The sequence below is a fragment of the Myxocyprinus asiaticus genome, chromosome 19 (genome assembly GCF_019703515.2).
Source record: "Myxocyprinus asiaticus isolate MX2 ecotype Aquarium Trade chromosome 19, UBuf_Myxa_2, whole genome shotgun sequence".
Taxonomy (NCBI): domain Eukaryota; kingdom Metazoa; phylum Chordata; class Actinopteri; order Cypriniformes; family Catostomidae; genus Myxocyprinus; species Myxocyprinus asiaticus.
Genome location: NC_059362.1, coordinates 30503485 through 30519328, shown reverse-complemented (window position 1 = coordinate 30519328; position 15844 = coordinate 30503485). Strand labels below are relative to the sequence as shown.

The following is a 15844-nucleotide window of genomic DNA, read 5'->3' as shown; positions in this document are numbered from 1 at the left end:
CACATCTGAAATAATCACATCTGAGTAAATGATAAGAAAATTTTCATTTTTGTGTCTACTATCCCTTTAATAATCATATTGCGAATGGTGATCATGTTGAATTTTTGTAGAGCAAACTTTAAAAGTGTGACTGGAAAAATACACAAAAATAACACGAAAATCTTAAATTATTATAATCATGATTTATTATAATGTAATAATCATGAAGTGTAAATGTGTAACTTAAAATTACTATGTAATCTCAATTCAAACACTTCATGTAGAAAGAACCTAGTTGAATTGAGTAAACCCAACAAAATTAGATGAGTCAATGTAACTTATATATATATATATTTAATGTTTCTTAAGTGATAAGTGAATCACTTTTATGTTTCTTAACTAGTATAAGTAAATGTTAGCATGATAAATACTGTACATGCTGGTTGGAAGCACTACAGAGAGTAGTTTAGTAACCATGCTATGGTTAGCACAGCATTTGCTCAACGAAGCAAGCAATCATATTTATGTGTGACATCTACCTGTCCTCATCGTTAGCTCAAGCTCCACTCTTCACTATAATAGTAACCTCAAAACTCCAACATAACAGAAACTCTTCTAAATCTCAACATAAATCATTAAACACTAACAAGTATCTCCTTTATATTCATCTTGCACAAAAACATAAAATAACACTTAATTTTAACATTTACTCTCCCTATGGAGTCCCATGCAAAGCATGTTGAAAAATGGAAATCCCCTGCCCAGTTTCATTAATGCTACATTAACATCAAAGTAAAAAGTATTCATGTAGTCCCAACTCAAATAGATTAAATAAACATCCATTTTACAAACGTAAATGGATAGAACACAATGAAATCAAGTTGACAAAATAGTCCAGAATTGTGTTGCATTAGTTCATTTTAATTAAGTAAATTGAACAAGAAGCAAAAATCATTGAGTGTCAAAAAGTTATCGTTTTACAGTATACATCTGACAACCAAGAGGGCTGTACAAAAAGAAAAAGGTTTATTACACTGTAAAAAAAAACCAATTTCATCTACTTCAACTTAAAAACATCTGCCTTAAATATTTAAGTCAAATCAAAGTATCTGTTCAGTCATTTCAACTCATTTTAAATCTTGTCTAGCTTTGGATTGCTCTTTGTAAGTGGATTTGAGTTAACATTACTAGTTGTTTCAACTTAGCAAAGTTAAATAAAGTTGTGAATTACTAACATGTATTCTGTTCACTTGTCCTGATAAGTGGTTTCAACTTATTTCAGTTAAAAGGAAGTCTTAACATTTCTTTTCTAGTTATGATAAACTTTTTAGTGTTTTAAATTGATAGATCATAGTTATAAAAACAATAACACCACCACTTTTTTACCACCAGATTTTATTTTCATTTAAAAGATCATACATGTTTTAAAAAAGATTGATACAAAACCTGCCAGTCATGTGTTAGTGAGTGAATGAATGTATGTGTTTGAGTAAGCATGTTAATATGTCTGTGGGGGTGTGTTTAAGTGAGTTTACTGTGTATGTTATTATATCTGTATATGCTTATAATCATTGATAACAAGGGAAAAACAGTAGCAACTTTTATATGAAACAGTCATAAAAAGGTGTTTGAACAGATTCATACTTCAACTTCCCTCATGAAAACTAAACTTTTAACTATAAGAACAGAAACAGAAATAGAAATAAAAAATAATCATAAAAATGTGTCTGAACATATCAGGAAGACTTCCCTCATGGAAAATTGGAAACAAGTTTAAATAATATTAAATAAATATCAGTTTTAGTTCTTTGGTCTTTCTTGCAAATGTAAGTGTTTGAATGTGCAGAAGTGATTGCATTTAAGTGAGAGTGTTAATGTGTATATTTGGGTTGTGTTTAAAGGATTAGTTCACCCAAAAATACTCACCTTTAAGCAATCCTAGATGTGTGTCTTTCCTTCTTCAGCAGAACTGAAATGAAGATTTTTATATGCACATTTCAGTTCTGTATGTCCATACAATGCAAGGAAATGGCTACCAAACTTTGACGGTCTAAAAGACATATTTAAGGCCAATATATACTTCCAGAGAAGTTCTTAATCATTCTTTGTTCAGGGGTAAAAAGAAGTTCGAAACAGCTGTGCAATGGTACACTGTTTACGAACATTCACACACCAGCCACGCCACTGGGGGAGGCGGCAACACTTTATACACGGCCATACTATGTGCCGATTATACTCTGTTATTGTCATTTTTATGATGATACTCATACTACTGCAAGGGTGGGTGTATAATACTGTTAATGGGCAGAATATAGATAAAAGAATAATAACACGCATGTCACTGTGGGCAGATTTGTGAATGGCTTTCGGCGACACATGAATTAAGCGGCATATCAAACAACGGAGTGAATGAGAACTTGAGTATTTAAGTAGATTTGATACCTTTTGTAGACTAATAAAACAACAAAAATCACACAACATGTCTTTTGAAAATGTCTCTATGCAAACGACTGTACAGATGTAGGTTATTTTGTACTACACCGGTGTGTTCTTGTTGACTGATATTAGCTGACTGAAAGATGTAATCGAAATCAGCTGTCAGCTTGGGAGTAGGTGGAGCTCCAGGTCACGCCTACCAATGATGTGGACCAATGGGAGTATGAAGGTGTTTAGCAGCGGATTCGAAGTTTTCCTAAAAGTTCTCCCAGGAGAGCTGTTGCGAACCACCGAGGCGATCTGAAAAAAACCTTAGTTTTGGCCAGATTTGGTTCAAAAATGGCATCACACCCATTCATTTTTCGATTTCGAATGAAGTATATCGGAGCCTTTAGGCAGCATAAAAGGGAATCACACGATTCCAGGTGATCAATTAATGTCTTCGTTACACTTGTGTAGTAAATATATAGATAATTGAAATTTTATAAACTTTTAAAAAAAATACGAATTGCTTCCTGCCAGCAGTTGAAACATCATTTAGCTGTCGTTTGATGTAAGCGCGTTCACGCAAGAATTCGGAAACGGCGCTATGTTTAGAACAGAGGAATGAATGACACCTGAGAGTTTGGTCGTTTCAGATTAAATTTCATTTAAAGTTAAAAACATTTTAATTATGAAACAATGTGTAATTTAACATTCACGGACTGGCCTCATTCAATTTCATTGTAAATGCCTCACTGCAACATTGATTTTTGCTTTTTTATAAATTAAAGGACAAGTCAAAATTATTGAAGCAAAATTAATCCATAATAATTACAATTATTATAGAAAAAGTACAGCAGTTGTGCATTATTTAAATAGATAAGGTCTTACATCACACATCCTGATGACATTTGATGGCTCTTCAGACAAGATGTATGGCAGACCAAGCAAGGCAGCGGTCCTCCTCTCATTTGTGTCCTACAAGATGTGTGGAAATTTTGCAGTAAAAGATGGAAATTAGAAATGCACAGATATGGAATTTATGAGCCAATAACAATAAATCGCAGCTCATTGTGGCAGATACCGATAAGCAATACATTTAATTTTATATTTCTGTCATGCATTAAAGTCAAAATACACTTCTATTCTGTAGGGCTTTACTGGTTATTTAGATCAGTGTTACTATCAGAAATAATTAATAGTTATTTCTGTAGTTATTAATTAATATTTAAATTAATTAATTGGATCTAACTCATTAAAACCTCATATTGGTCTCCAGTAAATGTAGTGTGCTACGTTTAGGAGCAAGTTTGGTTATTAGCAATAATTAATAATTATCAAAGATAATTATTAATTATTAAAATCAATAGAACATTGATGAGAATCAATGTTAGCTTTTTTAAATCCTTTAAATCAACAATTATCAAAGATAATCGTTAATTGTTAACATCGATGAAACATTAATTAAAATTAACACTAGCTTATTGATCATTCAAATTCAATCATCAAAGATAATTATCAATTATCAAAAATCAATAGAATATTAATAAGGATTAACACTGACGGGGCACCACCCTGAAATCAGGGACTAATAACCAAATAGTAAAACAGTCTCAATATTAGATTGTTTTCTTAGGAAAATCGACATCCGAAGAATATCGATTTTCCGGGAAAAACAATGAATGAAGGTTTGAATCCGAGCACTGACATCCCGTCAGCATGACACAGGTGTATGCAAAACAAACCAAAACACTTCTCTTTGTAATATAAACAAAGTTTATTTATGCAGTAATATCAATTAATAATTAATACAATGCAGTCAATAAACTTCCGACTTACAACTACAAACTAAACAGTGATATGATTAGATATGGAAATAAAATAATCCTATAACACATAAGGTGTGTGTGTGACAGTGTGTGTGTGTGTGTGTGTGTGTGTGTGTGTGATTAGTAAGAGAGGGAGAGAGAGAGAGATGATTAAGTGACAGCCCTAAAGCCGATTTCGCGATCGTGGGAGAGAAAGCAGCTGTTATTTCATCGCTCAGAGACGCGGTGGACGGCTCGTAAACAGTCCCGCGTTATTTGACTCTTTAATGGATGAACTCAGTTTCTGTCTCACCTGCGATGGCGAAATTGCACAATCCAGTTTGGTTGGACCACAATACAGCAAAACAAATTTGTGATAATTAATACCCTGAGTATTAATAATGAGCGGACATGGCGGTCCGTAAACTGTACAAGCAAAAACCTTGAAACACAAGAATAAAACGCTATAATATTCTATCTCTGCCCAGACGTAAACCTCCTACTTGAATCGCATGAGGACACAGGTAGAATGTGTTTTCCTCCGTCCTTTAACTCGGACCCGGTTCCTTGAGGCTCGTGTGATGACGAGAGGTCCTTTCCTCGCGCTGTCGACGGGCGGTACGGCTGTTGATTGTCGGCGGGCGGTATGGCTGTTGATTCTCAGCGGGCTGGCGGAGAACTCAGAAATGTCGACTTGATTGAAGATGGAAGAGAAATCTTTAATCTCTTCACTTCTGTAGGCAAACAGATGAAGATGCGAATTGCTCGGCGGTCTCCTTCGGATCCGTTAGAGTGTTTGGTTGAACACAGAGTAATCTCAACTCATCCAGCGAGATGGAGATTGCATGGCCACAGTTTCAAGTCGGACGTTACTTTCAGGTGCCACGAGGTTTCACCGGAGAGCAGCAAAAAAACTATGTCTATATTCGGTGAACAAAGTCGCTGGAAGCAACTCACGAAACATTTTAGAGGTATTTCAACTCCTGATGATGTCATGTTTGAGGGACGTTCTGTTCTGTGCCTCATCCAATAGGAGTTGAGAGTTCGATCCTTTAGTGAGCAAGGCTTCCTGGATTTGTAGTCTGTTTTGGACTCCCTTTGTTTGATTTTGGCGCGATTTTTATCAGTAAAATTTACGACTTAGAAGGTGGGGGCTTGAGTTATGTTTTTACGACTGTGTTAGGCCTGCCTTTGTCTTCTATCTGAATACATGAGGCCCAACAATTCAATATTATATTCAGCATTCTCTGAAAAATAAAATTACTATCTTCTGCAGTATAGCTATATACATTTACTATAGTATAGCTAAAAAAAAAACTTATTTTAAACGAGTTTTATAAATTCATATCAGAAAACAAGCCAAAAAAAAAAAAAAAAGAGTAATTAAATATCTGTTTTGTTGAAGTGTATAATGGGTTAAGACTACCCTCTCATGTTTTTGTTCACTTGATTTCGATCCACTTTAACTAAAAAATAAAAATAAAAATAAAAAAAATAAAGAAAATAAAAAAAACTCTCTCCTCTTAAAAGAGCTTTGTATAGCAGATTTCTTCGCGATAAAAAACTCACAGCGATATGTACTGTATATTTACAGAGGGCGCATCTGCCTGCTGAGATGGGGTCACTTCACATGACAAAGTGGAACTGACCACACAGAGAAATGCCAGTTTTAGAATTCGTGCTTATTTACACGACCCTTGTGCTTTCACACTGGCAGTTTAGTTCGAAACAGAGCATGGTTCGCATGAAAAATTGGTAATGTGAAAGCTGTCATACGGACCGGGGAGCGCACCGCGGTACCGAACCCGAGACTACCTGTAGGAGGTGGTCTGAGTTCGGTTGCAATGGAACTGTAGTGCGATTCGCGTGAATGTGAAAGCAACTCGGACGCGCAAGTAAAGTAACCTGCGCATGCGTTTTAGCCGATGACGACATCATTAATTTCGACAACACACGAGGATCCACACATTCCTGAAAGTCCCAAAAAAGTAATGACACCACAATGACATACAAGTACAATCAACACTATAAATACTGTTTGTCTATCTGTCTATACACCTTATAAATACTATATATAAATACTATTATAGGTTATAAATACAGGGTATAATAGGAGACGACAGTGGCGATAACTTCACCATGGACACGAGCGTGAGTATGCGTGCATTGTAAACAAAGATGCAAATGAATTCCTTGCAATCAGCTGTCTCCTCAAAAAACGCCGTTTGCGAGCAGCAGCAAGCCGCCTTCCCCTGGACATCTGATGAGTTACACCATGAAGCGCACATATACGCAGTTGTCGTTCACTCTACTGTGCAATATGGCACCAAAATAACAAAAAACAAAAAGTATGATGAGTCGCGTTGTGTTCTCCATGCGTGTTTGTGATGACGTAAGATGAACGCAAATGGACCGGGGTTCGATAGAATCAAGTGAGTGTGAAACCAGACCAAAGCTGAGGAGGGCACCGGGAACAATCACACTCGGAATCGGACCACAGCAAACGTGCCCAGTGTGAAAGCCCCCTTAGAGACGCTCTAACATGCAAGTTATGCTCCAGCAGAGCTCCACTTTATTTCACGAAGACACTGGGTCTGTATTTTGTATAATTCCCTCATACTTTGCAATGTACATCACCTTAAGCTGTATGAAAAGTTTGCAGTATACAGGTGCATCTCAATAAATTAGAATGTCGTGGAAAAGTTCATTTATTTCAGTAATTCAACTCAAATTGTGAAACTCGTGCATTAAATAAATTCAATGCACACAGACTGAAGTAGTTTAAGTCTTTGGTTCTTTTAATTGTGATGATTTTGGCTCACATTTAACAAAAACCCACCAATTCACTATCTCAAAAAATTAGAATATGGTGACATACCAATCAGCTAATCAACTCAAAACACCTGCAAAGGTTTCCTGAGCCTTCAAAATGGTCTCTCAGTTTGGTTCACTAGGCTACACAATCATGGGGAAGACTGCTGATCTGACAGTTGTCCAGAACACAATCATTGACACCCTTCACAAGGAGGGTAAGCCACAAACATTCATTGCCAAAGAAGCTGGCTGTTCACAGAGTGCTGTATCTAAGCATGTTAACAGAAAGTTGAGTGGAAGGAAAAAGTGTGGAAGAAAAAGATGCACAACCAACCGAGAGAACCGCAGCCTTATGATTGTCAAGCAAAATCGATTCAAGAATTTGGGTGAACTTCACAAGGAATGGACTGAGGCTGAGGTCAAGGCATCAACCACACACAGACATGTCAAGGAATTTGGCTACAGTTGTCGTATTCCTCTTGTTAAGCCACTCCCGAACCACAGACAACATCAGAGGCGTCTTACCTGGGCTAAGGAGAAGAAAAACTGGACTGTTGCCCAGTGGTCCAAAGTCCTCTTTTCAGATGAGCAAGTTTTGTATTCCATTTGGAAACCAAGGTCCTAGAGTCTGGAGGAAAGGTGGAGAAGCTCATAGCCCAAGTTGCTTGAAGTCCAGTGTTACGTTTCCACAGTCTGTGATGATTTGGGGTGCAATGTCATCTGCTGGTGTTGGTCCATTGTGTTTTTTGAAAACCAAAGTCACTGCACCCGTTTACCAAGAAATTTTGGAGCACTTCATGCTTCCTTCTGCTGACCAGCTTTTTAAAGATGCTGATTTCATTTTCCAGCAGGATTTGGCACCTGCCCACACTGCCAAAAGCACCAAAAGTTGGTTAAATGACCATGGTGTTGGTGTGCTTGACTGGCCAGCAAACTCCCCAGACCTGAACCCCATAGAGAATCTATGGGGTATTGTCAAGAGGAAAATGAGAAACAAGAGACCAAAAAAATGCAGATGAGCTGAAGGCCACTGTCAAAGAAACCTGGGCTTCCATACCACCTCAGCAGTGCCACAAACTGATCACCTCCATGCCATGCCGAATTGAGGCAGTAATTAAAGCAAAAGGAGCCCCTACCAAGTATTGAGTACATATACAGTAAATGAACATACTTTCCAGAAGGCCAACAATTCACTAAAAATGTTTTTTTTTATTGGTCTTATGATGTATTCTAATTTTTTGAGATAGTGAATTGGTGGGTTTTTGTTAAATGTGAGCAAAATCATCACAATTAAAAGAACCAAAGACTTAAACTACTTCAGTCTGTGTGCATTGAATTTATTTAATACACAAGTTTCACAATTTGAGTTGAATTACTGAAATAAATGAACTTTTCCACGACATTCTAATTTATTGAGATGCACCTGTATCTGGACTGTGAGCTGTTTTCGTCATCTCCACTACCATCAGAAGTACTCCTGTCAAACATCATCTTTATCTTTATATGACCTAATGTGTCAAATGAGATCAAACGACAATCAGACAATGACAATTTGTGTAATATATATATATATAGTTGATAACGTTGACTATTCGTTTCAACCCCACTATAACGAAGAAGCTTTACTGACTGGCGACGTCTAGCTAACTAATCATAACCTAGCTTTCTAGGCAGCCATGCACGCTTGATAGACTGGACGGGGATGTTAAAATTGCCTGTATTTCGGTACCAAGTTGATTCTAAAATTAAAGAGATGTAAAGATACAGTATTTATTCAGTAAGGAGTACCAACTCAGCCTCACGCTGTCTGACTAACGACTTCCTTCAAACTCAAAGAGCGCGAAAATCTTGCGCATGCACAGTAGAACGCCTTCGGATGCGCGCTTTAACGGTCAACAGAACATGAATGTGTCAGAACTCAGAATATGTGATCTGTGCAATAGGATTTGCAGTGTAAATGCATGCATAACAGACCTACCACTGTCTTAGCTACTATAAAATACGTTACTCAATGAGAAACCTGTAACATCTGAAAGGAGGTCATGAGAGCTGGATCTAAGTGCAGCAAGAATTTAATGATAAAAGAATAAATCAAAATACAAAACAGGGTAAATCTTGGAACTAGGATGTAAGGTCAAAACGTAAACAAACAAGAACTAAACCGGACCATGAACTAGAGAATCACATACATAAACATAACAACTCACAAGTATTGAACAGAAATCAGAGCATTATTTACACAAGGGATAATGAGTTAATGAAACACAGGTGAGGACAATCAAGGACAGTTGTCAGTGATGAGGGCAGGGAATTATGGGAAGTGTAGTCCAGAAGGACCAGATGACAGGGGAGAAACAACAGTGAATTGTGACAAAACCACACTTCTACAAAATACAAATTAAAAAGTGTCACTGAACAGGAAATGTAATCTGTAAATTCATATTTTTGTCGAAATTAATATCTCTCTAAAACTACTGTTAGATAAGCATTCACTCACCTCATTCACGTTCTTCCCCAAGCCGGCCGGTCCTCTGTCCCATCATGAGTTGTTTGTGTCAAATTAGGTATTCGTCCGCCATTTAGTTTAGTTCGCCGTTGGATGCCTGTTGGTCCTCATTTGGTGTTGCATTATGAACTCTCCACGTATTGAAATTAGTCTTATGTATAGATTGTCTTAAGATTGTCCTTTCTTAATTGAAAAGGACCCCAATATTGCAAATTAAGTTTATTCACAAAGACCTCCGTACATTAATCTATGTTCTCAAAGCCGAGCTGAGAATGCCAGTGTTAGAACTTAAATTGTTAAGTTCATTACGCTTTGTTGGGCCCCTTTGAATTTAACTTACATTAAACTGACTTAAAAAATTAAGTAGAATCTTGTACAACTTATAAAATTAAGTTGAAATTGTTCTACTTATTTTGATAAGTTAAAGTAATGAAAACATATAAGTTGACATGACTTATTGATCATTTCATTTTTTTCAGTGTACAAATAAATCTGAAACAACAGCTATAGGCTGTGGAGACTTGCCTGCAAATTAAACTTTCAATATGACCAAACCCTCAAATATTCAGTATCAATATGAGAAAGGCTTTAAGAACACAAAGTCAACGTTTGGAGATCGTCATGTGCTCCTTTCACACTTTAAAGATGTTATGGCCTGACCTGGAGGACATTTTATTATATAAAATAGCCTAATATTTGTTGTAGTAAGGGTGAAAATAATTTTGTAGTTTATCTGTAGAAAAAAAAAAAAAAAACTTGCTCAAATGTTTTGCCTTGAAAATGATTGTGTTAAAATAAAAGTACAATATAATATAGCTTTATGTGCCTTTCCTCTCTCCCAGACATGAGGACAGGTAGAGGTTGTTTCTATTTCTGCTTGTGCAAGCCAGATATCTGTTCCTCCTGCAATGACACAGGGGTCAGCAGCGCAACAAGCTTCTTGTATCCGATAACGCAATTTCCGCGCCCTCGGAGGAGGGGATATCTGCGCCTGTCACTTATTGTCCCTTTGTGGAAATCAAGCCATATTACGCGATAATGAACAGCGGCGGTCAGACACAGAGCACGCGATACTCGGCAAAAATGATCCTACTGAGACTGAACGGATTGAGGCAAAGGGGCAGTTCAAGACGCAACAAATAGAACAGAGCGCAGGTGTCTCGAGACGCGTTTTTAACAGTTGACGTTACAATCTGACTTGACACGGAGTCTTAAAACGCGGCGACACATGTCCGTCCAGCGCATATTTACATAGGAAAACAATTGAAAAACACGTTCGGTGTGAACGGCCCCTGAGGCAGCGCATTTTCCGTGGAAAACATTTTCTGAATCACACGTGGAAAGAAACTTTTTGAGGCTGGACCAAGTGGACCTCTTAATAGATAAGTAACTTTGTCACAATAAACAGGTGCGTCTCGACGACTGATATTACATATAACAATGTCCGAACAGATAACCATGGAAAACTGTTGTGAATACCTTTGCACCGCCAAAACTCAAACACTCGGTGAGCTGGAAGCCAAGGTGTATAGATTTCTGAGTGATAATTTCTTGCGCGTATTGCGTGAGTCCAGTGTCTATGGGCGTTTGACAGGAGCGGAAAGGGAGCTGATTTTGTCCTTGCGGATGAGGGGGAAGGAGTCTTTGATAGTGGCCGAAATTAGCGACGTGTTTGAACGTGTTGGAAGCCGAGAGAGCAGCCGTCCTGAAAGTCCTCTATCCACTGCGTCCTTGGATGAGAGATGCGGCATGTACTATTACAGCAGTGATTATAAAGACTGGAAAATCCTGACCAAGATCCCTGAGGAGGTTAACACAAAAGGCTGCGGAATATGCACCATGTACAACTACCTATTCGTGGCAGGAGGAATTAAAGGACATGGAGACGCAAGTAGGGTTTCAGACAAAGTGTTCTGCTACAATCCAATGACCGACACCTGGAGTGAAATCAGATCCCTCCATCAGCCTCGGGCACAACTGAAACTGGTCTCAATGGACGGCTACCTTTACGCCATAGGCGGCGAGTGTCTTTTCACAGTGGAGAGATACGACCCTCGGATGGATAGGTGGAGTCCTGTTGCTCCACTACCCAAAGGGGCGTTTGCCGTGGCGCACGAAGCGACAACCTGTAACGGAGATCTGTACGTGTCAGGCGGATCCTTGTTTTATCGCCTTCTCAAGTATGACCTCAAGCGGGACGAGTGGCAAGAATGTCCTTACAACAACAGTAGGAAAAAATCTGCGGACATGCTGGCGTACAAAAACTTTATCTTTAGGTTTGATGTTAACCGTGAGCAGGGTGTCAACGTGTTCAAGTACAACGCGGTACTGAAAATGTGGCAACAGTGCGCGTCCCTGCAGCAAGCAAACCTCGGTGCTTTCAAATGCGCACTCATGGACAGCTGCATATTTTGTGTAACCAGATCGCAATTATTGCAGTTCAGTGTGGAGGAGGGAAAGGAGCACTTTGTAAATGGATCATTCAAAGCGCCTTTAGAGGCCAGAGGTGTCTTGCATCCCTTTACTCTGCACCTGCCAAACAACAAATAAATGGGGCGCAAACATGTATTGCGTCAGATATCTCATGAGCCAAATTTATTACATGAAAATATGCTGCGGGCTACCTAATATTGCTATAAATATTTGCATATGTGTAACTTGAATTGGAGTGCTTTTCTGAATTCTAAATTATATTAAAGGTGCAATATGTAACTTTTTTCATGTAATAGTTGCCTTTTTTTTTTTTGCCAATGTGTGAACGGCTTGTAACGCAACTTAAAAAATGAGCCCTTCCCGGACTTCCTTGGTTGACTATTAAAGCCTGTAGACTGCTTTTCATGCGAAGGGAGCGGGTCGCTTTTGCCGGGAAAATCCAAAGGATGTGAGGTTTATGCGCGCTCCCGAGAGCCTTGCCTCATTGCTTCTCTTCCGCTATTCAACAGCGACAACAAACTGCAACACTAGGTAACATTATCTAAGAGATGGAATCCAGCAAACATCCGGCTCCCAGCACAACACCGACTCCTACACAAACTCTGAGTGAGCCCAAAAAAAACCCCCAAAAACATTCCTATCTGGGTAAGCGGAACGTGATCGTGGTCGAACGAAAACTAGAGTGAACATCAGCAGGTGAATGCTAGACAATGTTCAAGATAATGCAAAAAGCTCCATTCATTAGTGTAATGTAACTTGGTTATACAGAAAATATATACAATCTATTATTATAAAACAATAGCGCATCGATATATCAAAATGACAGTTGTGATGGAATACTGAATTGTGTCAACAAATTTATAATGTACAGTCTATTTTATAAACAGCTACTGTCACCATCCACCAAATTTAGCTAACAGCTATTGATAAAGCTGGCTAGCTAACTAACGTCGACACAGGCTATCGTATAAATGCAGTCAATGTATCATGCTAAGAAATGTGATTACTTCAAACTACAGTCTCGCATAGTCAGACCTATATCCACACTTTGTTTTAGCCCTGTTCCAGCACTGGAGAATCAAATATAATATACAGTCTCAAAGTTTGTAGTAAAACAATCATAACTGTGTAATTTTAATTATGCTACCTTATCTGTCATCATGATGCCGGTGAATCACGTTCAGTCTCTTTGTTTTGGTCACTATGGAGTGCGCGCGATCACGAGCTACAGGCTGCAGTTCACTTAACGGGCACGGGTGTCATTAATAGCAAGGATTTCTGAATCTTACATACTGCACCTTTAAGTTTCCAGCAAATACAAGAAAATAAAAAACAAGAATGAGATGTTAGGCTACTACAAAATAAATTAGAGAAACTAAAACTAAGGTCCTCTGGGTACAGACTCCTTATCAGAGCAAGACTAGAAACTATTCTGTAGACTATTAAAGTTTACACATTTTTTTTTTTTTTTTTTACATTTATGATTACAAATCACATAAAGTGCAATTGTCAGTTTTTAGTTGTGAAAACTGTATTAATCTGCAATCCTTTATTAATTTAAAATTCTTAATTCATTATACTATTTAAGGATTACTCTAATTAGAGGATTACTCTATACTGAGTGTAAGAAAAATGAATTTAACTGTAAAAAGTGAAATTGTGACCCTTAAAGGAATATTCCAGGTTCAAAACAAGTTAATCGACAGCATCTGTGGCATAAATCTGATTACCACAAAAATAATTTTTATTAAGAAAAGCAAAAATCTGGGTTAAAGTGAATGGGGCCAACACGTAAATGTAAAAATACTCACTGTTTCAAAAATATAAGACGTAAACAATATGCGTGTTAACATGATTTTAGTGTGAAAAAATCACTTACAAACCTTTTCTTATAGCCAATTTCGCAACTTCATTGCCATGACGATGTAGTCAAAAAATAACCTAAAATGACTGTAAAAAATGATGATTTAAACACCTTTACAGCTGAAATAATACACTAGTTTTAACAGAAACATTAATGTCCTGTAAGTGCTTTTATAAAATTATAAGCTTCACATTTCTGCCTTTAAACCCTCCAAAAATTGGCCCCCTTTTACATCCATTGTGCCTCTCTGTAACTTCGATCTTTGCTTTTTTTAAAGAAAAGTAGGGAGTCAAAATAATTTTTTTGTGGTAATCAACATATGCCACAAATGCTGTCGATTGAGCTTAACTTGTATTGAATATACCTTTAAGTCAGATTGATTTAATCGAATAACATTTTTTTTTTCCTTTTTTTTTTCCTTTTTTTTTTGTACCCGAAAAACATTTTTACAATGTGCACTTTGCATGGGAGACTGCATTACCAGTTGACCTTTTTATGTAATTTCATTTCTTTGACTCATCTCTCGTTTCTAAATAACACCCTTCCTGTTGCCACACAGAAATTTACCAACCATCAACCGACAAAAGTTTGCGTTGCACTGGCACTGTACAATAAATTGCGAAATAATGATATGGCATAGTTTGTCACTAAGATTTGTGGGAACCATCTTATATTTACCAATTTTATAAAAATGTGACATGATGTGGTCAATTGTGGTTGTGTGATAGACAAGCATCCACTCAATAGTGTCATTTGGCAGCTGATCAGTCAGTGACATGTGGTCGGATGCTTCTACTGAGAGCTGGGTACTCAATTGAGTAATGACTACCACTTCTTTACATGGTGTCAAATAGAAAGCATTTTATGGGTCACAGGATCCTTTTAAACATAAAAATGGGGAAATTGCTCAGAGTATTGTCTCTGAAATGTTATATTCATCCAGGTCATTGCTCTACATTCCACATGACATTGTGCTTAAAGCATTTATATTTCAGTTTCGTCACACAATGTAGACCATTGCTTTTTAAAAAAAAAAAAAAGTAAAGTAAAAAGTACATGTAACAATCCTTCTTGCTGTGCACTGCATTTTTTAAAAAATATTCATTTTCTTTTAATTTTTTTTTCTTTTTTTTGCATAAAAATCTTGAGCAGTGTTTGTCTTATAAAAATGTTCTTTTTATTATTATTATTTAAAAAATGGTGCCCTAAAATTTCAGGTTGACAACATGAGCAATAAACGTTTATAAAGGGAAAACTGTATTTGTGTTAGTTAAATATTTATTTTTGAAGACAGTGTTGAAATGTTTATTCTGGTGAGTGTGAATCACTCAAACACACAAATAAAGTGCACTTAATGGTGGATGTGTGCACATGATTGTTTCGATGTATTTGCATTTTTCCTCTGTAACCTGTAACATTTATTATCTATTTAAAATAACAGAAAAAAAACAGTATTATTTTTGCATTGTTTATGGTTTAATTTTTTTTTTTTTCCTTTTCTCCCAATTTGGAATGCCCAATTCCCAGTGTGCTTTTTAAGTCCTCGTGGTCGCGTAGTGACTCGCTTCCGTCCGGGTGGCGGAGGGCGAATCCCAGTTGCCTCCGCGCCTGAGACCGTCAACCCACACATCTTATCACGTGGCTTGTTGAGCACGTCGCCACGGAGACATGGCGCGTGTGGAGGCTTCACGCCATCCACTGCGGCAACCACGCTCAACTCACCACGCGCCCCACCGCGAACGAATCACATTATGGTGACCATGAGGAGATTACCCCATGTGACTCTACCCTCCCTAGCAACCGGGCCAATTTGGTTGCTTAGGAGACCTGGCTGGAGTCACTCAGCACACCCTGGGATTCGAGGTTTACCACTGAGCTATCCAGGCCCCCCCATGGTTTCATTTAAAGCTTCCTTCATAAATATCAGCCATTTAACTAAGCTTATATATTTAAGAGCAAAAGGTAATCAAATTCTAGAATTACAGAGAATTAAAGACAAAGAGCAGAAGCAGTAAGGTATGG

The 15844-nt window shown here is 37.6% G+C and overlaps 1 protein-coding gene across 1 annotated transcript; it reads left to right on the top strand.

The window, feature by feature from the left end:
• The first annotated feature begins 10539 nt into the window (after nucleotides 1–10539).
• Nucleotides 10540–12105, top strand: LOC127410165 (kelch repeat and BTB domain-containing protein 11-like). The gene has a single exon (XM_051645272.1). The coding sequence runs from the start codon at nucleotides 10966–10968 to the stop codon at nucleotides 12073–12075; it is 1110 nt and encodes a 369-aa protein (XP_051501232.1). The 5' UTR covers nucleotides 10540–10965; the 3' UTR covers nucleotides 12076–12105.
• The last annotated feature ends 3739 nt before the right edge of the window (nucleotides 12106–15844 follow it).